The sequence below is a fragment of the Coenobita brevimanus genome, chromosome 56, assembly GCF_032717465.1.
Source record: "Coenobita brevimanus isolate Jiangsu-jjx chromosome 56, ASM3271746v2, whole genome shotgun sequence".
Lineage (NCBI taxonomy): Eukaryota > Metazoa > Arthropoda > Malacostraca > Decapoda > Coenobitidae > Coenobita > Coenobita brevimanus.
Window position 1 is genome coordinate 12445557 of NC_137009.1, and position 14654 is coordinate 12460210.

A 14654-nucleotide genomic window follows, 5' to 3' on the forward strand; every position below is an offset into this window, starting at 1 on the left:
CTGTATGTGGGGAGCTTCCCCGCATATGAGAGTTATAATCTACACAGGGATGAATAAAGCTCATGTATAAAGTCAACAACTGTGCAGGGGTAAAGAATGTACAATCGGCTTAGCACATCTAATCTCTTGGAAGTAGATTTTATAAGAGATTTAATATGATCTTTCCAAGTTAAGTCCTGAGAGAATAAACCCCAAGTATGTTTAAGGATGATCTAGGATTAAGCTGGATATTATTAAACATTAGTGGGTACTCCAGTTGAAGATTTTGTCAGGTTGATAAGTATAAGAACTTTTTTTTTTATGCAGTAAAAACAAGATTACTTTTATCTCAGTCAGAGATACGAGCCAAGTCAGACATTAGTCGTGTCATAGCCTCATCCCTTGTTTGTCAAAGTCACTTCTGAGATGGGCGTTGCAAGAACTGAATGGAGAGGTGAATGGTGGAATCATCAGAATATGAATGGATAGTGTCAGATGTACAGCTTAGAAGGTCACTGATGAAAAAAAGGAACCGAGTTGGTGATAGGACAGAGCCCTGAGGAACACCACTGTTGATAGATCTAAGAAAAGAACGATGGCCGTCTACATAAGCAGCTATAGAACGACCAAAAAGGAGGCTATAGATGAAGGCACAGATAGAAAGATAAAAACCGAAAGTGGGGAGTTTGGAAATTAAAATACTTGTGCCAGACTCGATGAAAACCTTTGAGATGTCAAGTGCAATGGCAAAACTTTCGCCAAAGTCCCGAAACGAGGATGACCAGGAGTCTGAAAGGTAGATGAGAAGACTGCCAGTGAAGCATCCCTGATGGAACCATACTGACGATCAGAAAGATGGTTATGATAGGAAAGATACTTTAGAAATTTTTATGTTAAGAAGAGACATAATAGACTTGAAAACTTTTGAGACACAGGATGTTAAAGCAATTGGACGATAGTTAGAGGGTTGGGAATGGTCACCCTTCTTTGCGACTGGCTGAATGAGAGCAAACGTCCAGCAAGACGGAAAGGTACAAGTTGATAGACAAAAGGAAAAGAGTTTACCTAGACAGGGTGTAAGCACAGAACCACAGTTCTTGAGGACAACAGGAGTGATCCCATCAGGCCCATATGCCTTGTTAGTACTGAGGCCAGTGATGGTAGAAAATACATTAGCTGAAGAAATTTAAATGTCAGCCATAAGGAAGTCACAGGGGGGAAGTGATGGAAGAACAGCACTGGAATCGTCTAAGGTGAAACTGGAGGAGGAAGTCTTTTTTATGTGTAGAAGAAATAGCTACAGAGCCATCAGAGTAGAAAAGAGGAGGGAAGGATGATGAAGTAAAGTTGTTCGAAAGGTTTTTGACAAGGTGCCAGAAGGAGTGGGAAGAATTCGAGTTGGAGAGATGAGAGAATTTAGTACAGATGAAATTATTTTTAGCAGAGTAAAGAACAGACTTAGCACGATTGTTGGCAGAAACATAAAAATGATGTGATTTAGGGGTGGGTTTGCTCCTGTACCTTTTATAGGCCCTGTCCTTGCTGTGGACAGCAGCCAAGCCTTAGATTAAACCAAGGCTTTCTTGCATTAGTCAAAGGACATGAGAAAAGAATGTATGCTTCCTTGCGCGAGAGAATAACTTCCCTAATGCGCAAGGCACACTCAGATGGCTCCCGGCCATGGAAGCAATAATCATTCCAGGGAAAATCAAAGCAGTACTGCCAGAGGGCCTCCCAATCCGCGGTTCCAAAGTGCCACAATCGACGTTTCTTTGGAGGTCCACAGGCTGTACCAGAGTGATAGGACAGGTTAAGGTAAAGGGGTTGTGATCGGAGGAGCCCAACGGAGAGGAAAGATTAATACTGTAAACAGAAGGATTAGTTGTAATGAAGAGGTGAAGTATGTTGGAGCTCTCTCCAAGGCGGTCAGGGATACAAAAAAAATAACCAATACACACTGATAAATTTATGTGAAAATTTCTTTGTCCCCTGTATACATGACCACACACATTTAAACATCCACTTCACTTCCAGTACATAGAGTTAAATCTACAGTAAAGGAAATATCTGAGATTAGCTAATGTATAGGGAATAATATAATGTGGCACGGGAAGAGATTCTGGGACATATTATGTTTTTACAGGAAATAATATGTAATTTAATGACCACTACAGATGTTTGTTGAGCTGAACTTATCTCTACGAGGAATATCTTTGTGAGTTTTGTATACACAATCACAAGACCATTATTCTCCAGACATCTACTTATCACATCCACCAATCTTCGTCATGGTCTTTCATGGTACTCAGGGGTGATCGAGTAAGACAAAGATGGCTGGATATGAGTATGTGACAAAAAAAAAAAAAAAAAAAAAAAACGAGTGCCTGAGACTTTTGCGGTCATGTACTGTCACCACTAGAAGTAGGCTGGTGAACCACCCCTAATTTTTTAAAGGCAAGAAAACAGTGGCCTACCCTCAGGCTCCTACACCTCGAAGAAGGGTAATACTGTTATGAGCTTCGTTTGTGTACTTTGTTTCATGTTGATAAAGTATACTGTACTTTGACAACTGACTCACGCTTTGAATGTGTTTGAATTGTTTATTTTGTCAAAGCTGCAGCTGTCTAACTTGACTCACGCTGGAATAAACTGACTCACTTTGGGATCGCCTGCCTCGATTCACTTTGAAATCATTATGAAAATTTCTCACTCTGACTCACTCTGAAAGTATGAAAGAATTTTCCACCTTGACTTAAGATGGGAGTTCCATCATTGATCTCAACTAGGTGTTTTCTACACCTGCTTAACGTTGCAGAGTCCTACACTGACTTACGATAGCAATTCCTACACTGATTTGCATTGGAATTACATACATAATCTTAAATATCATATACTTTCTTACACTGGAATTATATGCATTAACATCAAATTTCCCTACATTGACTTTCGTTGGAAATGTGACACTGCATTACACTAGAATTTCCTTTATTTTCTTAATTTGGAAAATCTTACACTGATGTAATGAAAATTGCTACTATGACTTACACAGGAATTACATACTCCGACCCATGCCGTCACTGGGTTGAAATGGCCTAGTTTGACTGTCTTTGGAAATACTGATTAGGTCTCATGTTGAGGTTGAACTGCTTACTTTGACTCACGTGACTGACAAGGAGAGCACCAAAGTACTGTGAGACTTGTTGCTGAGTTCTAAGGATGGAGGTGGGCAGAGGATGAATTAGCTGGTGAGGTAGTATAAGGCAGGGCACAACCTACCATACTTTTTATGCTGGAACATCCTGTTTTAACTCACACTGGAAAGGAGTGATGAGGTTCTGCCAGGGTGCTCTCGGGGGACTCTTGGCTGTGATGAAGGTGAGGGCTTCCATGAAGTACATCATAGTAGGATCCAGTGAATTGGCTCGCTCCTGCATCATGACTAAGCCTAAGGAGAAGTTGGCTCTCCCGAACTCAACATCACCCATTATCCCAGTCCAGTGGCCCTGGGAATGGACGAGACAGGTAGAGAACCATGGGATCTACTATTTTTTACATTAACTTTGCTTAAAATTGCTGTCTTTGTTTTGGGTGCTGATTTGTAACAACAGATTAATACTGAAATACGATGCTTTTCACGAAGTAGTGCAATGGAAAAGCGTATTGTTGTCTTTGACAACTGAGCTATGTGAAGTAATCCGAAAAATGACGAAAATCTTGGCCATGTTAAGGCGGAAAAACTATGGCGAATTCGCTGGTAACACGCCAGGCACAATGAGAAATTGGCTTACATCATTACCCATTATGTCAAGGGCCCTTCTTGATGGGAGAGAAGATTGAACCGGGATTTTTTTTTTTTTTTTTTTTATGCAAGGAAGAAGCAATCCAAGGCCAGGAGCCCACAAACTGTTCCCTCTAAGAAAAAACAAAAACAAGATAAATCCCAAATTCGAGATCCGTTCATTTCGAGATGCCTGGACACACTGCGTTTTAAATACTGGAGATTGTAGGTGGCAATAAGAAATACAGACAAAGGTAGACAGTTCCAGAGTTAACTTGCTGCAATCATGAAGGACTGGGAGTAGTGGTAAACTCTTCCAGTAGAGAGTTGGACAGAAAAAGGATGAGAGTTTGTTGCCAGATGGATGCTGCACACCCGTCGAAGTGGTGGAGGGAAGCAAGCAGACAGTTCATAGCAGCAGTAACCATTCAGGTACCGAAAGAAGAGACATAAAGATGCAACAGTGCGAAGAAGAGACAGAAATTGAAGGAAGCCAGGAAGAAGAGGAGAATTAATGAGATGAAAAGCTTTTGACTCCAGCTTGTTCAGAAGAGATGTGTGTGGGAAGCCTCTGCCCACGTGAGAGTTTTACTCAGCACAGGGGCAAATAAAACCAGTGTATAAAGTCAACAACTGTGTAGAGGTAAAGAAGGCATGGAGTCGGCTTAGGACACCTAATTTCTTGGACGCAGATTTTACAAGAGGTGATATGTTCCTTCCAAGATAAATCCCGAGAGAATGAGACCCCAAGTATGTTTAAAGATGATGCAGGATTGAGCTGGATATTGCTTGAAATTAGAGGGTATTCCAGTGGAAGATTTTTTCAGGTTGATAAATGTAAGAACTGAGTTTTTATGCAAAAAAAAAAAAAAAAAAAAAAAAAAACAAGATTACTTTTATCCCAGTCAGATGTATGAGCCAAGCCAGACATTAGGTGTGCCATATCCTCATCACTTGTTAGCTGAAGTAACTGTTGAGATGGATGCTGTGGGAAGCGAATGGAAAGGTAAACGGTGGAGTCATCAGCGTATGAGTGGATAGGGTTAGACGTACAGCTACCAGAATGGAAGCTATAGATGAAGGCACAGACAGAAGGATAGAAACCATAAGAGGGCAGTTTGGAAATTTATGATATTATGCCAGGGCTCGATCGAAAGCCTTTGAGATGTCAAGTGCAATGACAAAGCTTTCACCAACGACCCGAAAGGAGGGTGACCAGGAGTCTGCAAGCTAGGTGACAAGATCGCCAGTGCAACGTCTTTTACGGGACCCATACTGACGATCAGAAAGAAGGTTTTGATAGGAAAGATTTTTTTTTTTTTTTTAAGACTCAAAAACTTTTGAAACACAGGATACTAAAGTAACTGGGCGATAGTTAGAGGCCTGGGAATGGTCACTCTTCTTTGGGACAGGCTGAATGACAGCAAGCTTCCAGCAAGAGGGAAAGGTACAAATTGGAAGACAAGGGCGAAAGAGTTTACCTAGGCATGGTGTAAGCACAGAAGCACAGTTCTTGAGGACAATAGGAGGGACCCCATCAGGCCGAAATGCCTTGTTAGTATTGAGTTCAGTGATGGCAGAAAATACATCAATGGAAGAAATTGTAATATCAGCCATGAGAAAGTCAGAGGGTAGAAGTGATGGAGAAACAGCACCAGAATCGTCTAAGGTGGAATTGGAGGAGAAAGTCTTAGCAAAGAGATCTGCTTTATCACTGGGAGAAAAAGCTACACTGTTATAAGAGTGGAAAAGAGGAGGGAAGGATGAAGAGGTAAAGTTGCTACAAATGTTTTTTTTTGCTAGGTACCAGAAGGAGCGGGAAGAATTCGAGTTGGAGAGTTCAGAGCATTTAGTACGAACGAAATTATTATTAGTGGAGCGAAAAGCAGACTTCGCATGATTTCGGGTAGAAACACAAAAGAGATAATATTCAGTGATGAGTTGGTTCCCGTACCATTTGTAGGTCTTCTTCTTGTTGTGGACAGTATTAGAATAAGAGCGATTAAACCAAGTGAAAGGGAAAGAGAGCTCTGAATATGAGAGATGAGACACAACATGATCTAGTGAACTAAGTTGCTCTAAGTAATGGCCAGGGTAATGGAAGCCACTTTGATTAGAGAGACACAAATTTGCAGTCCTGTGTAATGAGAGAAGAGAGCCTACACTGACGTGGTTTGCTCCTGCTTCATGGCTTCAAATTCATCGTCACTTATAACGTTGATCCATATGCCCCAAAAATGAAAGAGACTGGTTCAGGACATATGGCCGTATCCTTAAAACTTTAATCGAGAGGAAGGCATGTCTCAAGCACTCTGTAATGATTTCAAAGTCGACGAAGACAGAACATTACCAGTAACCCTGATAGGATCCAGCGAATTTGCTCTTTCCTGTACCATGACCAGGCATAAAGGAAAGGTGGCTCGTCGAAGTTGACATCGTCCATGACTATTCAGTTGACCTTGAGATTAAGAAAGGCGACAGGTTCAGAACGATAGGATTTTCTCGTTAGATAATTAGGCAAGAGATTGATTTTATCCAGACTCAGTGTCATCCATGTTCCCAAACCAGCTACTCTTTTGGACGAATAACAGAAGAAAGAAAATAATGGGATCCACTGAATTTGCTTGTTTTTGCTTCGTAACCAAAGTACGAAGTAGGGTTGGCTTATCCGAACTCAGCTATAATGTTTACTGAAGATAATGTCTGGTGCAGCTGATGTTTGTTTGGTGCAACGAATGTTTGTTCGATGCAGGTAGTGTTTGATGCAGCTGATATGTATTCATTTTGAGCAGATAATTTTTGGTGCAGTTAGAGTTTGATGTAGCTAATACTTGTTTGTCGCCTTTAATGCTTGGTGGAGCTAAAGTTTGTCTGGTGCAGCTTATGTATGATGAAGCTGCTGTGTTATTTAGTAAACATTTACCAGAGTATGAAGGTACACGTGTGAGTTAATTCTCATCACTGTATGCATGGAGGTTAAGTATGTAGGACAAATTAATAAATAACCAGAAACTGTACAAACAAGCCATATTTCTACCCGAGCATGTCCAGTACAATGCCATGAAACACGCCTGTCTTTACTGACATCACGTGGACGAAATATGAGGAAAAACAGAACTTGTCAGAATTTCTAGTGTAACTTATGTTTGAAATCACACACACACACACACACACACACACACACACACACACACACACACACACACACACACACACACACACAATAAGTTAGGAAGTTCAACTTTATGCATATTAGAAAGAGAGAAGGACCTAGAGTGATTATCAATAACAGACTATCTCCGGCTGACCGCATCAGTGAGAAGGTACGGAACATGTACACACTGCTTGCAAATATGAGAATAGCATTCACATACGTAAATGAAGACTGCTGAGAAAGATAACGTCATTCATCAGACCAACCCTGGAGTATGCATCGGTAGTCTGGAATCCTCATATCAAAAAACATATTGATAAGATTAAGTACAAATGACCGCTACAAGGTGGGTACCAAGCTTAAGGGATCTAAGGTACGAAGAAAGACTAGAAAAATTGAGTCTACCAAACCTACACGAGAGAAGGAAGAGAGGAGACATGCTATATAAATGCTTCTCAGGGAAAGAGAAAATATGTATATAAATGAGTATGTAACCTATAGGGAAGCATCAGCAAGAAGACACAGCAAAAAAACTACATGAGAAGAGAGGTGATAAAGACGTAAAATAATTCAGTTTCCCAAACAGGATAAATTGAGTAATGGAGTGCAATACCGAATATAATAGTGTTAAAACAATAAATTTAAGGATAAGTATCATAAAAGTGATTTAATACAAGGGACAGTACGAGCTTGACTCATTCCTGTTAGGATACAATAAGGTAAGAACAATTAGGTAAGAGCAAACACACAAACTTGCCTGACAAAAACGGTGATACAGTACCTAACACATTTCGAAATGTTGTCCTGATTCTCAAAGATGTCATGAATACAGAAATACTTTTTGCTAAGTTGGTTCCCTGAATACCTTCTAAACTGTCAACTTATCTCATGGTGCAATGGATGGTATGGTACATTTATGCATGTCATTATTCTGTCCTCTCTTCAACCTCCAATTCCTTAGATGTATTACTTTCCACTCATAGACCAAGCACCCCCTTCATCACTGGTGGAGGAGGCCTGCCCATTTGTCATTTAGGGTGGGACTGTTGCCTCCCCACGTGTTTGCCGTGCATGGCGTCCCATAATGCTGGGACACGAAAGTCCTGGAGGTTGAGTGATGCTGCACACTGCACCCTGCAGCTAGCAATACACCTCTTTGGTCCCTTATTCTGGTGAGATGGGCAGCCTGGTTGGTCAATTGGCTGGTCATGAGTTGGCTAGGATCAAATGGGCAGTGGAGGACCTCGTGGCTGCTATCGTCCTGGATTCACCCTTGCCCTGGTTCCCCGGTGGATACCCGCATATACTCTCCTGCTACCTCTGGGGTCGCTAGTGTTGTCCGTGGCATAAGACCTCCCCGTGTTGGGCTTCATGGTGGTTGGAGGGGTGGGGGAAAGAAGTTTATGTAGTATATTAATGCCTTCATTACATAAAAATACTGTTGATGCTGTCGCATCTGTCCCTGGCATTTCTTCAGAATCTTCCCCCCTCATTGCCACTCTGGAGCCTTTCCAGGCCCCAAGGGACTATCTTCCTCTGACCCAACATTCAACTGGGAATGGGAGAAGGTTGGTTTGGCTCCAGGGTTCAGCACAGACGAATAGTGCAGGAGACCTTTGCTAGGTATCTAGTGCTGAAACTCTCTGTGGGCGGCTCAGTACTGGATGTAGACATTTTCAAATAGCACCGTGCCATTGTTGGCCTGTGGGTGTGAACCGGTAATTTCGATCGAAGGGGATAGTAGCCATCTTATTGAGGTGTCCCCCCCAGCAGAGAGCTCCCGTCTCCAGACTCTGACCTCCGTATCTGGTCACAGTATGTCTTGTATGCCTCATGCCAACTTTAACCAGTGTAAGGGGGTCATTAACTCTCGGGACCTTCTCCGATATCCAGAGGTCCGATTCTTGGAGGAACTTCGCTCTTCTAGCATTGTAAGTGTTCACCGGGTACAGAAGAAAACCGATGGTGTTCTGACCTTAACTCCAATGCTCTTCCTGACCTCTGACAGATTAATGTTGCCCGCTTCTGTGAAACTTGCTTAGTTCTCTTTTCCTATTAAGCTTTATGTTCTGAAACTGAAGAGATGTTTCCACTGTCTGGGGTATGGGCATGTTAGCCACTCTTGTCACCGGGCATGGGCAAGTCTTCCTAGTATCTGTGTTTCTTGTGGTAGTTCCTCCCATGAAAATGTCTGTCAAGGGCCTACTAAATGCTACCATTGTGGGGGTGCCCATGCTGCATCTTCCTGACAATGTCTTCGCTATAGCTTTGAAATGGAAACCTTATCTTTTCGGACCCATGAGAAGATTTCTTTCCCTGAAGCAAGGAAGAAAGCCCAAACTCGTTTTTTCCAACCAGGAGTTACTTATGCCTCTGTCTGTTCTGGTGCTTCTGTTAGTGTCCTAGGTTTCCAAAGGTTCCTCGAACTGTGCCATCTCCTGAGCCCCTCTTTTGTGAAATGCAGGCTGCCATCCCTGGGAATCCTACTTCTTGCGAGACTTCTGTTTCCCTACCATCTTCCACCCCTGTTTCTGCCTCCATTTCAATGGAGGAGGAGCCTGCCCTTCTGTAATTGTGGCGGAGGTCCATGTCGATGCTTCCCCTTGTACTAACATGTCTCAACAACCCAATGTACATCCTGTGTATGCCAAACATTGTCGTGATTCTGCAGAATGCTCAGAGACTAAAATCCTACCGCCAAAGTTTCTGGTATGGAGCCCACTTCTCATTCTGCTCGGGATTATTAAGAGTCTGGACGAGTGCAGGCTGAGGATGGTGCTTCGTTAACCCGCACCGTCCCGACCGATTTTCCACCACTGATTCTCCCCAATCCTGACCAATTTTGGAAAAAAAAAATTGTTGGCTCAAATCTCCGCTTTTGGTGAGAAACAATGAAAATTCATAGAGAAATCACTTACCTGAGGTTTAAATACTCGATCCAGGTAGGAGTACCCCTTCCATTACTGTGTTTTCTGTCAGGCTGGCTTCAAAGAAAACGAGTTCTATGGGAGGGTAACTATTCCACACCACTCATAAATGGTATTTATTTATTTATTTGGTACGAATTTAAATGTAGTACGAGAGTATATTAGTTTTCACACAGTAATATAGGCAATATAAGCATTGTTTCACTCACCAAACACATCAACATTTCTGACCTTTTTTGGCGACATTACCTGATCATGATTTCTCACTGTTTCTTCCTCTAATGCTACATAAACTTTGTCCTCCACAATATAATCAATTGGCGAATCATTGTGGCCCTGAATTTCGTACCGTGGCATGACATGTCTTTACTGGCCAGGTCACTTGTAACAGGTGAATTGATGAGACAATGAAGTGCAGAGGAGGGAGGTTATGCAGTGTAAGGCATTGTCTCTGCCTGGCATCTTGTAGAGGAAGGTGTCCCATGTTTATGTACCAAAAATCATGCACAACAATTGAAAATTGTGTAAATTAGGGACTTGCAGTTGATGTGCGTTTATATACGTCAATGGGACTGACAGTGATAAAACGTGTGGACGTATATATACGTCAACAGGACGCAGTGGGTTAAAGGTCCGCCCCCCCCCCTGCTAACAGTGATGGCTGAATTGCTGATGTGACTCCACAGCTGCATGAGACCTTGTCCTCTCAGGATCTACTGCTGGGTGTGCTAGTGATCATACTTCTCCTCAGGATGGCACTGCCTGCTCTGTTTTGGCTAAGTCAGCTTGCAGTCCACCTACGAAGCCATCTCTTACTCCATTGAAGAAGAAAACAAATGTCCGGCCTTCGTCTTCTTCCTCCCATTTGCCTTCTTCCAATCGGGCATCTCAGGTTCCTTGTCCAAGGGATTAGCCACGGTTAGGAAACTTGTTACTAAGCCTAACCTTCGGCCAGGCACTCAGAAACCCACCAAGGTTCCCAGTCTCCAGAACTCTGGTACTGGAAGTAAACTGAAATAATGCCACTCTGTTATGAGTTGTATAATTTGATGGAATTGTGGTTTCTGTGCTAGTTGGAAGGAATTGCATTGTCTTTTTGACTGCTTTTCCCAAGTATGCATATGCATCCAGGAGGCCATGGTTGGGGATGCTGCTCCCTCCAGCCTCACCAGTTACCATGTATTTTATTCTGATCCTCTTCCTGGCCAGGGACATCATGGTGGTATTGCTCTCCTAGTTCACTGTGACATCCCATTCACTTGTCTGAGTCATTCAACTCCACGGCAGGCTATTGCCATTCAGATTTTCCTTCACTGGCAATACACGATGTGTAGTCTTTATCTCCCTTCAAGTGTCTCTTTTGAGAAGGTAGATTTTTTTTGCCAGATTCGTGACCTTCCAACCCCCTTTCTTTTATTGGGTGATCTGAATGGTCGCCATCCACTGTGGGGTACCAGTATGACCAACCGTAGAGGTGCTATGCTGGCTTCTTTGGTGGAGAACGAGGAGTTTGGGGTGCTGAATTCAGGTGAAATAATGTACTTTCATAGTCAGACTGGTGTTTTCACGGCCACTGATTTGTCTCTGTTCACCTACTGCTCTCTTGGATTTCAGGTGGGGTGTGTTGCCTGATTTGCATGGCAATGACCACTTCCCGATTGTTTTAACTTCTGCTGAGTGTGGGCCCCGACATCATCTTCCTCGCTGGTGCCTGGATATGGTGAACTGGCCACTCTTCAAGGAGTTATGTGCCACTGGTTGCGCTGTGAATTGTTTTGGTAGTGCTAATGAGGTGGTGGCATCTATAACTGATGTAACCAGCAGCTCTTTTATCTATTCCCAAGACTTCAGGTAGATTTCCTGAACATCCAATTCCATGGTAGACCCCTGAATGCCCCTCTGCAGTGAGGGCCAAGCGGGTTGCCTTCTCTTGGCTTCGCCACCATTGTGGGGACACGCAATATTTGGTGGCTTTTTGGAGGGTACATGCACATGAATATTGCATGCTGAAGGAGGCCAGACGTTCTTCTTGGCGGGAGTATGTTTCCTCCCTTCACTCAAGGACTTCTCACACCCAAGTATGGAACCAGGTCAGAAAGATTTCTAGCAAATATCCTGTTCCTTCTCCTCCTGTTATGTATATGGGAGTGTGACTGATCCCTTTGCTGCTGCTGAAGCATATGTCAAACATTTTGCTGGTGCGTCTAAGAAGGACACAGATTCACTTTCAGCATGCCAATGTCAGCACTTGAAATCCTGTAGCCTCAGCTTCACATCTTCTGGTGGAGAGTCTTACAATGTCTCATTTTCTGTTTCTGAGCTTCAGATGGCTTTGTCACAGTGTCATGATTCGTCTCCTGGCTATGATGATATTCCATATGCCTTTCTGTCATAGGTGTGATGAATCTCTTGCCTTTTTACTGGCACTATATAATAGAATTGGGATACTGGCGAGTTCCCGTTTTCTTGGGATGTGGCTGTAGTTATCCCCTTCCCTAAGCCTGGAAAGGATCATCTGCAGGCAACAAATTATCGTCCCATCTCCTTGACTTCTTGTGCTTGCAAAGTGTTGGAGAAGATGGTAAATGACCATCTTATGTGGTAATTGGAGAGGGCCAGTTACTTATCACAAGTCCAGTATGATTTTCGTAAAATGCGATCTGCCAATGATGCCCAACTGTCATTCGAATCTTCTGTCTTTGAGGCTTTCTCCACTGACCAACACCAGGTTACTGTCTTCGTTCTAGAGAAGGTATACGACACTGCCTTGCGTCATGGATTTTACTTTCACATCGTGAGTTTGGTCTTGGTGGGCTCTTGCCTATTTTTGTTCAGCAGTTTTTAGCTAACCTTTTTTTAAGGGTTCATGTGAGAGGAGTGCTTTCTAATGCTTGTGCACTTGAAGATGGGGTACCACAGGGGAAAATCCTTAGTGTTACTCTCTTTTCTGTGGCCGTCAACAGCATAATCAGTATACTTCCTGACTGTGTGCAAGGCATACTATATTTAGATGACCTCTCAATTTCCTTCACTGCATTCAGAATGTCTCTGATAAAGAGGAAGTCGCAGCTGGCTCTTAATAGAATTTCTGAGTTGGCTGAATCTCGTGGCTTTGCTTTTCTTTACAGAAGACATTGGCTATGCATTTCTGTCGTTTTCGGGGGGTTCACCCAGGCCCTGACTTGAATCTTTATGGTCGGAGAATATCTTGTGTGGAAGAGACTCGGTTTTGGGGTCTTCTGTTTTACAGATGACTAACCTGGGTTCTTCATGTTCATTCTGTGAAGACAACTTTTATTAAGGCTTTGAGTCTTCTGAGGACTATGGAACATACTTCTTGGGGTGGTGATCATCAGACCCTCCTCCTCTTGCATAGATTTTGGACTTGAATATGGGTGTGAGGTCTACTCCTCTTTTAACCAATGCCCATCTCCGGATATTAAATTCTTTACATCATGCTGGTGTACGACTGGCAACTGGGGCATTCAAGTCAACTCCAATTTCAAGTTTGTTGGTGGATGCTGATGCCCTCCCTTTGGATTTGCGTCGCCAGTCATTGATGATTAGATGTTGGTATCATCTTCACCACCTTCCAGACTCTGTTTCTTGTGCCATTGTCTCCCAGCATGGACGATCATCTGTTTAGGACTCCCGTCCTGGTTTCCTGAAGCCCTTTGGTTACAGGGTCTGGTTTGTTATATTAGCCGTCTGTTTCAAGACTGGCAGTCTGTCCACATCGGATCCCAAGGGTGGGGTTTCTGGCTACTACCTTGTGTAATATTCTGTAGGTCAATTGTTGGAAAAAAGGGCTTATTTCCCTCTCAAGTGTCCCTCTCTCTCTTTTTAGAGCATGCCTCCACTCATGAGGGCTCTGTCCATGTCTATACTGATGGATCTAAGACTGACTCTGGAGTAGGCTTTGGTGTTGTCTTCCATTCCTTCAGTAGTGGGGGGGGGAGGGTACCCTTCCTAGTGTTGTTTCATTGTATACAGTAGAACTGACTGCAATTTTATTTGCTCTCCAAATTATTTTTTCTCTCCCCCAATCTGCTTTTGTGATTTTTAATGATTCCTACTGTGCTCTCTCTGCACTGGAGTCTTTTAGTGCATTCCATCCACTAGTTTTATCAATTTTAGAATGACTTTTTATTTTTGGTCATCATGGCTGGTGTGTAGATTTCTTTTGGGTTCCTGCACATGTTGGTGTGTTGGGCATTGAGAGGGCAGATACTTTAGCTAAAGCTGCGTCTTTTCGACGGCCACCTACTGACTACCCGGTTCCCCTTTCTGATGTAACACCTTACTTGCAATGCACGATTCATATGTGTTGGCAGAGACAGTGGGATGATGTTGCTCATAACAAGCTAAAAGAAATTTTTCAGACAGTGGCTGTGACGAGGGTTCTCCCCTCTATGGCCCGGTGATTGGAGGTGGCTTTTGCCAGGCGTCACTTTGGGCACTCTCAGCATATGCATGGATTCTTGATGAGTGGTGGGACTCAACCATACTGTGATGCTTGCCTTGTTCCCCTTAGTGTCCGTCACTTGCTGGACGAGTGTCCAAGTCTGAGGGACCTTCGTCAGAGATTCCTCCATAGGCAAAAGGGAGCAGATGGTCACTTCTGTCTGTCTTTGATGCTTGGATGAGTCTCTAGCGATTTTACTGATGTTTTTAGTTTTCTTCAGGAGGAGGGCCTCCTTCCACATTTAGAAGTAAATGTTATTTTATAAACTATTGTTTATTTTTAAACATTTTCATTCTAATGATGGGTATTAACTTTATTTGGAAAATGCACTTTTTATTTGCAGCATCCTTT

General features: G+C 43.0%; 1 protein-coding gene across 1 annotated transcript in view; it reads right to left on the bottom strand.

Moving 5' to 3' along the window:
- The window catches only part of LOC145401646 (glutamate receptor ionotropic, kainate glr-3-like), a 513320-nt gene that overhangs the window by 16898 nt on the left and 481768 nt on the right, over window positions 1–14654 (bottom strand). Inside the window, exon 3 of the mRNA XM_080273838.1 lies at window positions 3293–3482. Within this exon, the coding sequence (XP_080129964.1) occupies window positions 3293–3482 (190 nt within the window). The remainder of the gene's footprint in view (window positions 1–3292; window positions 3483–14654) is intronic.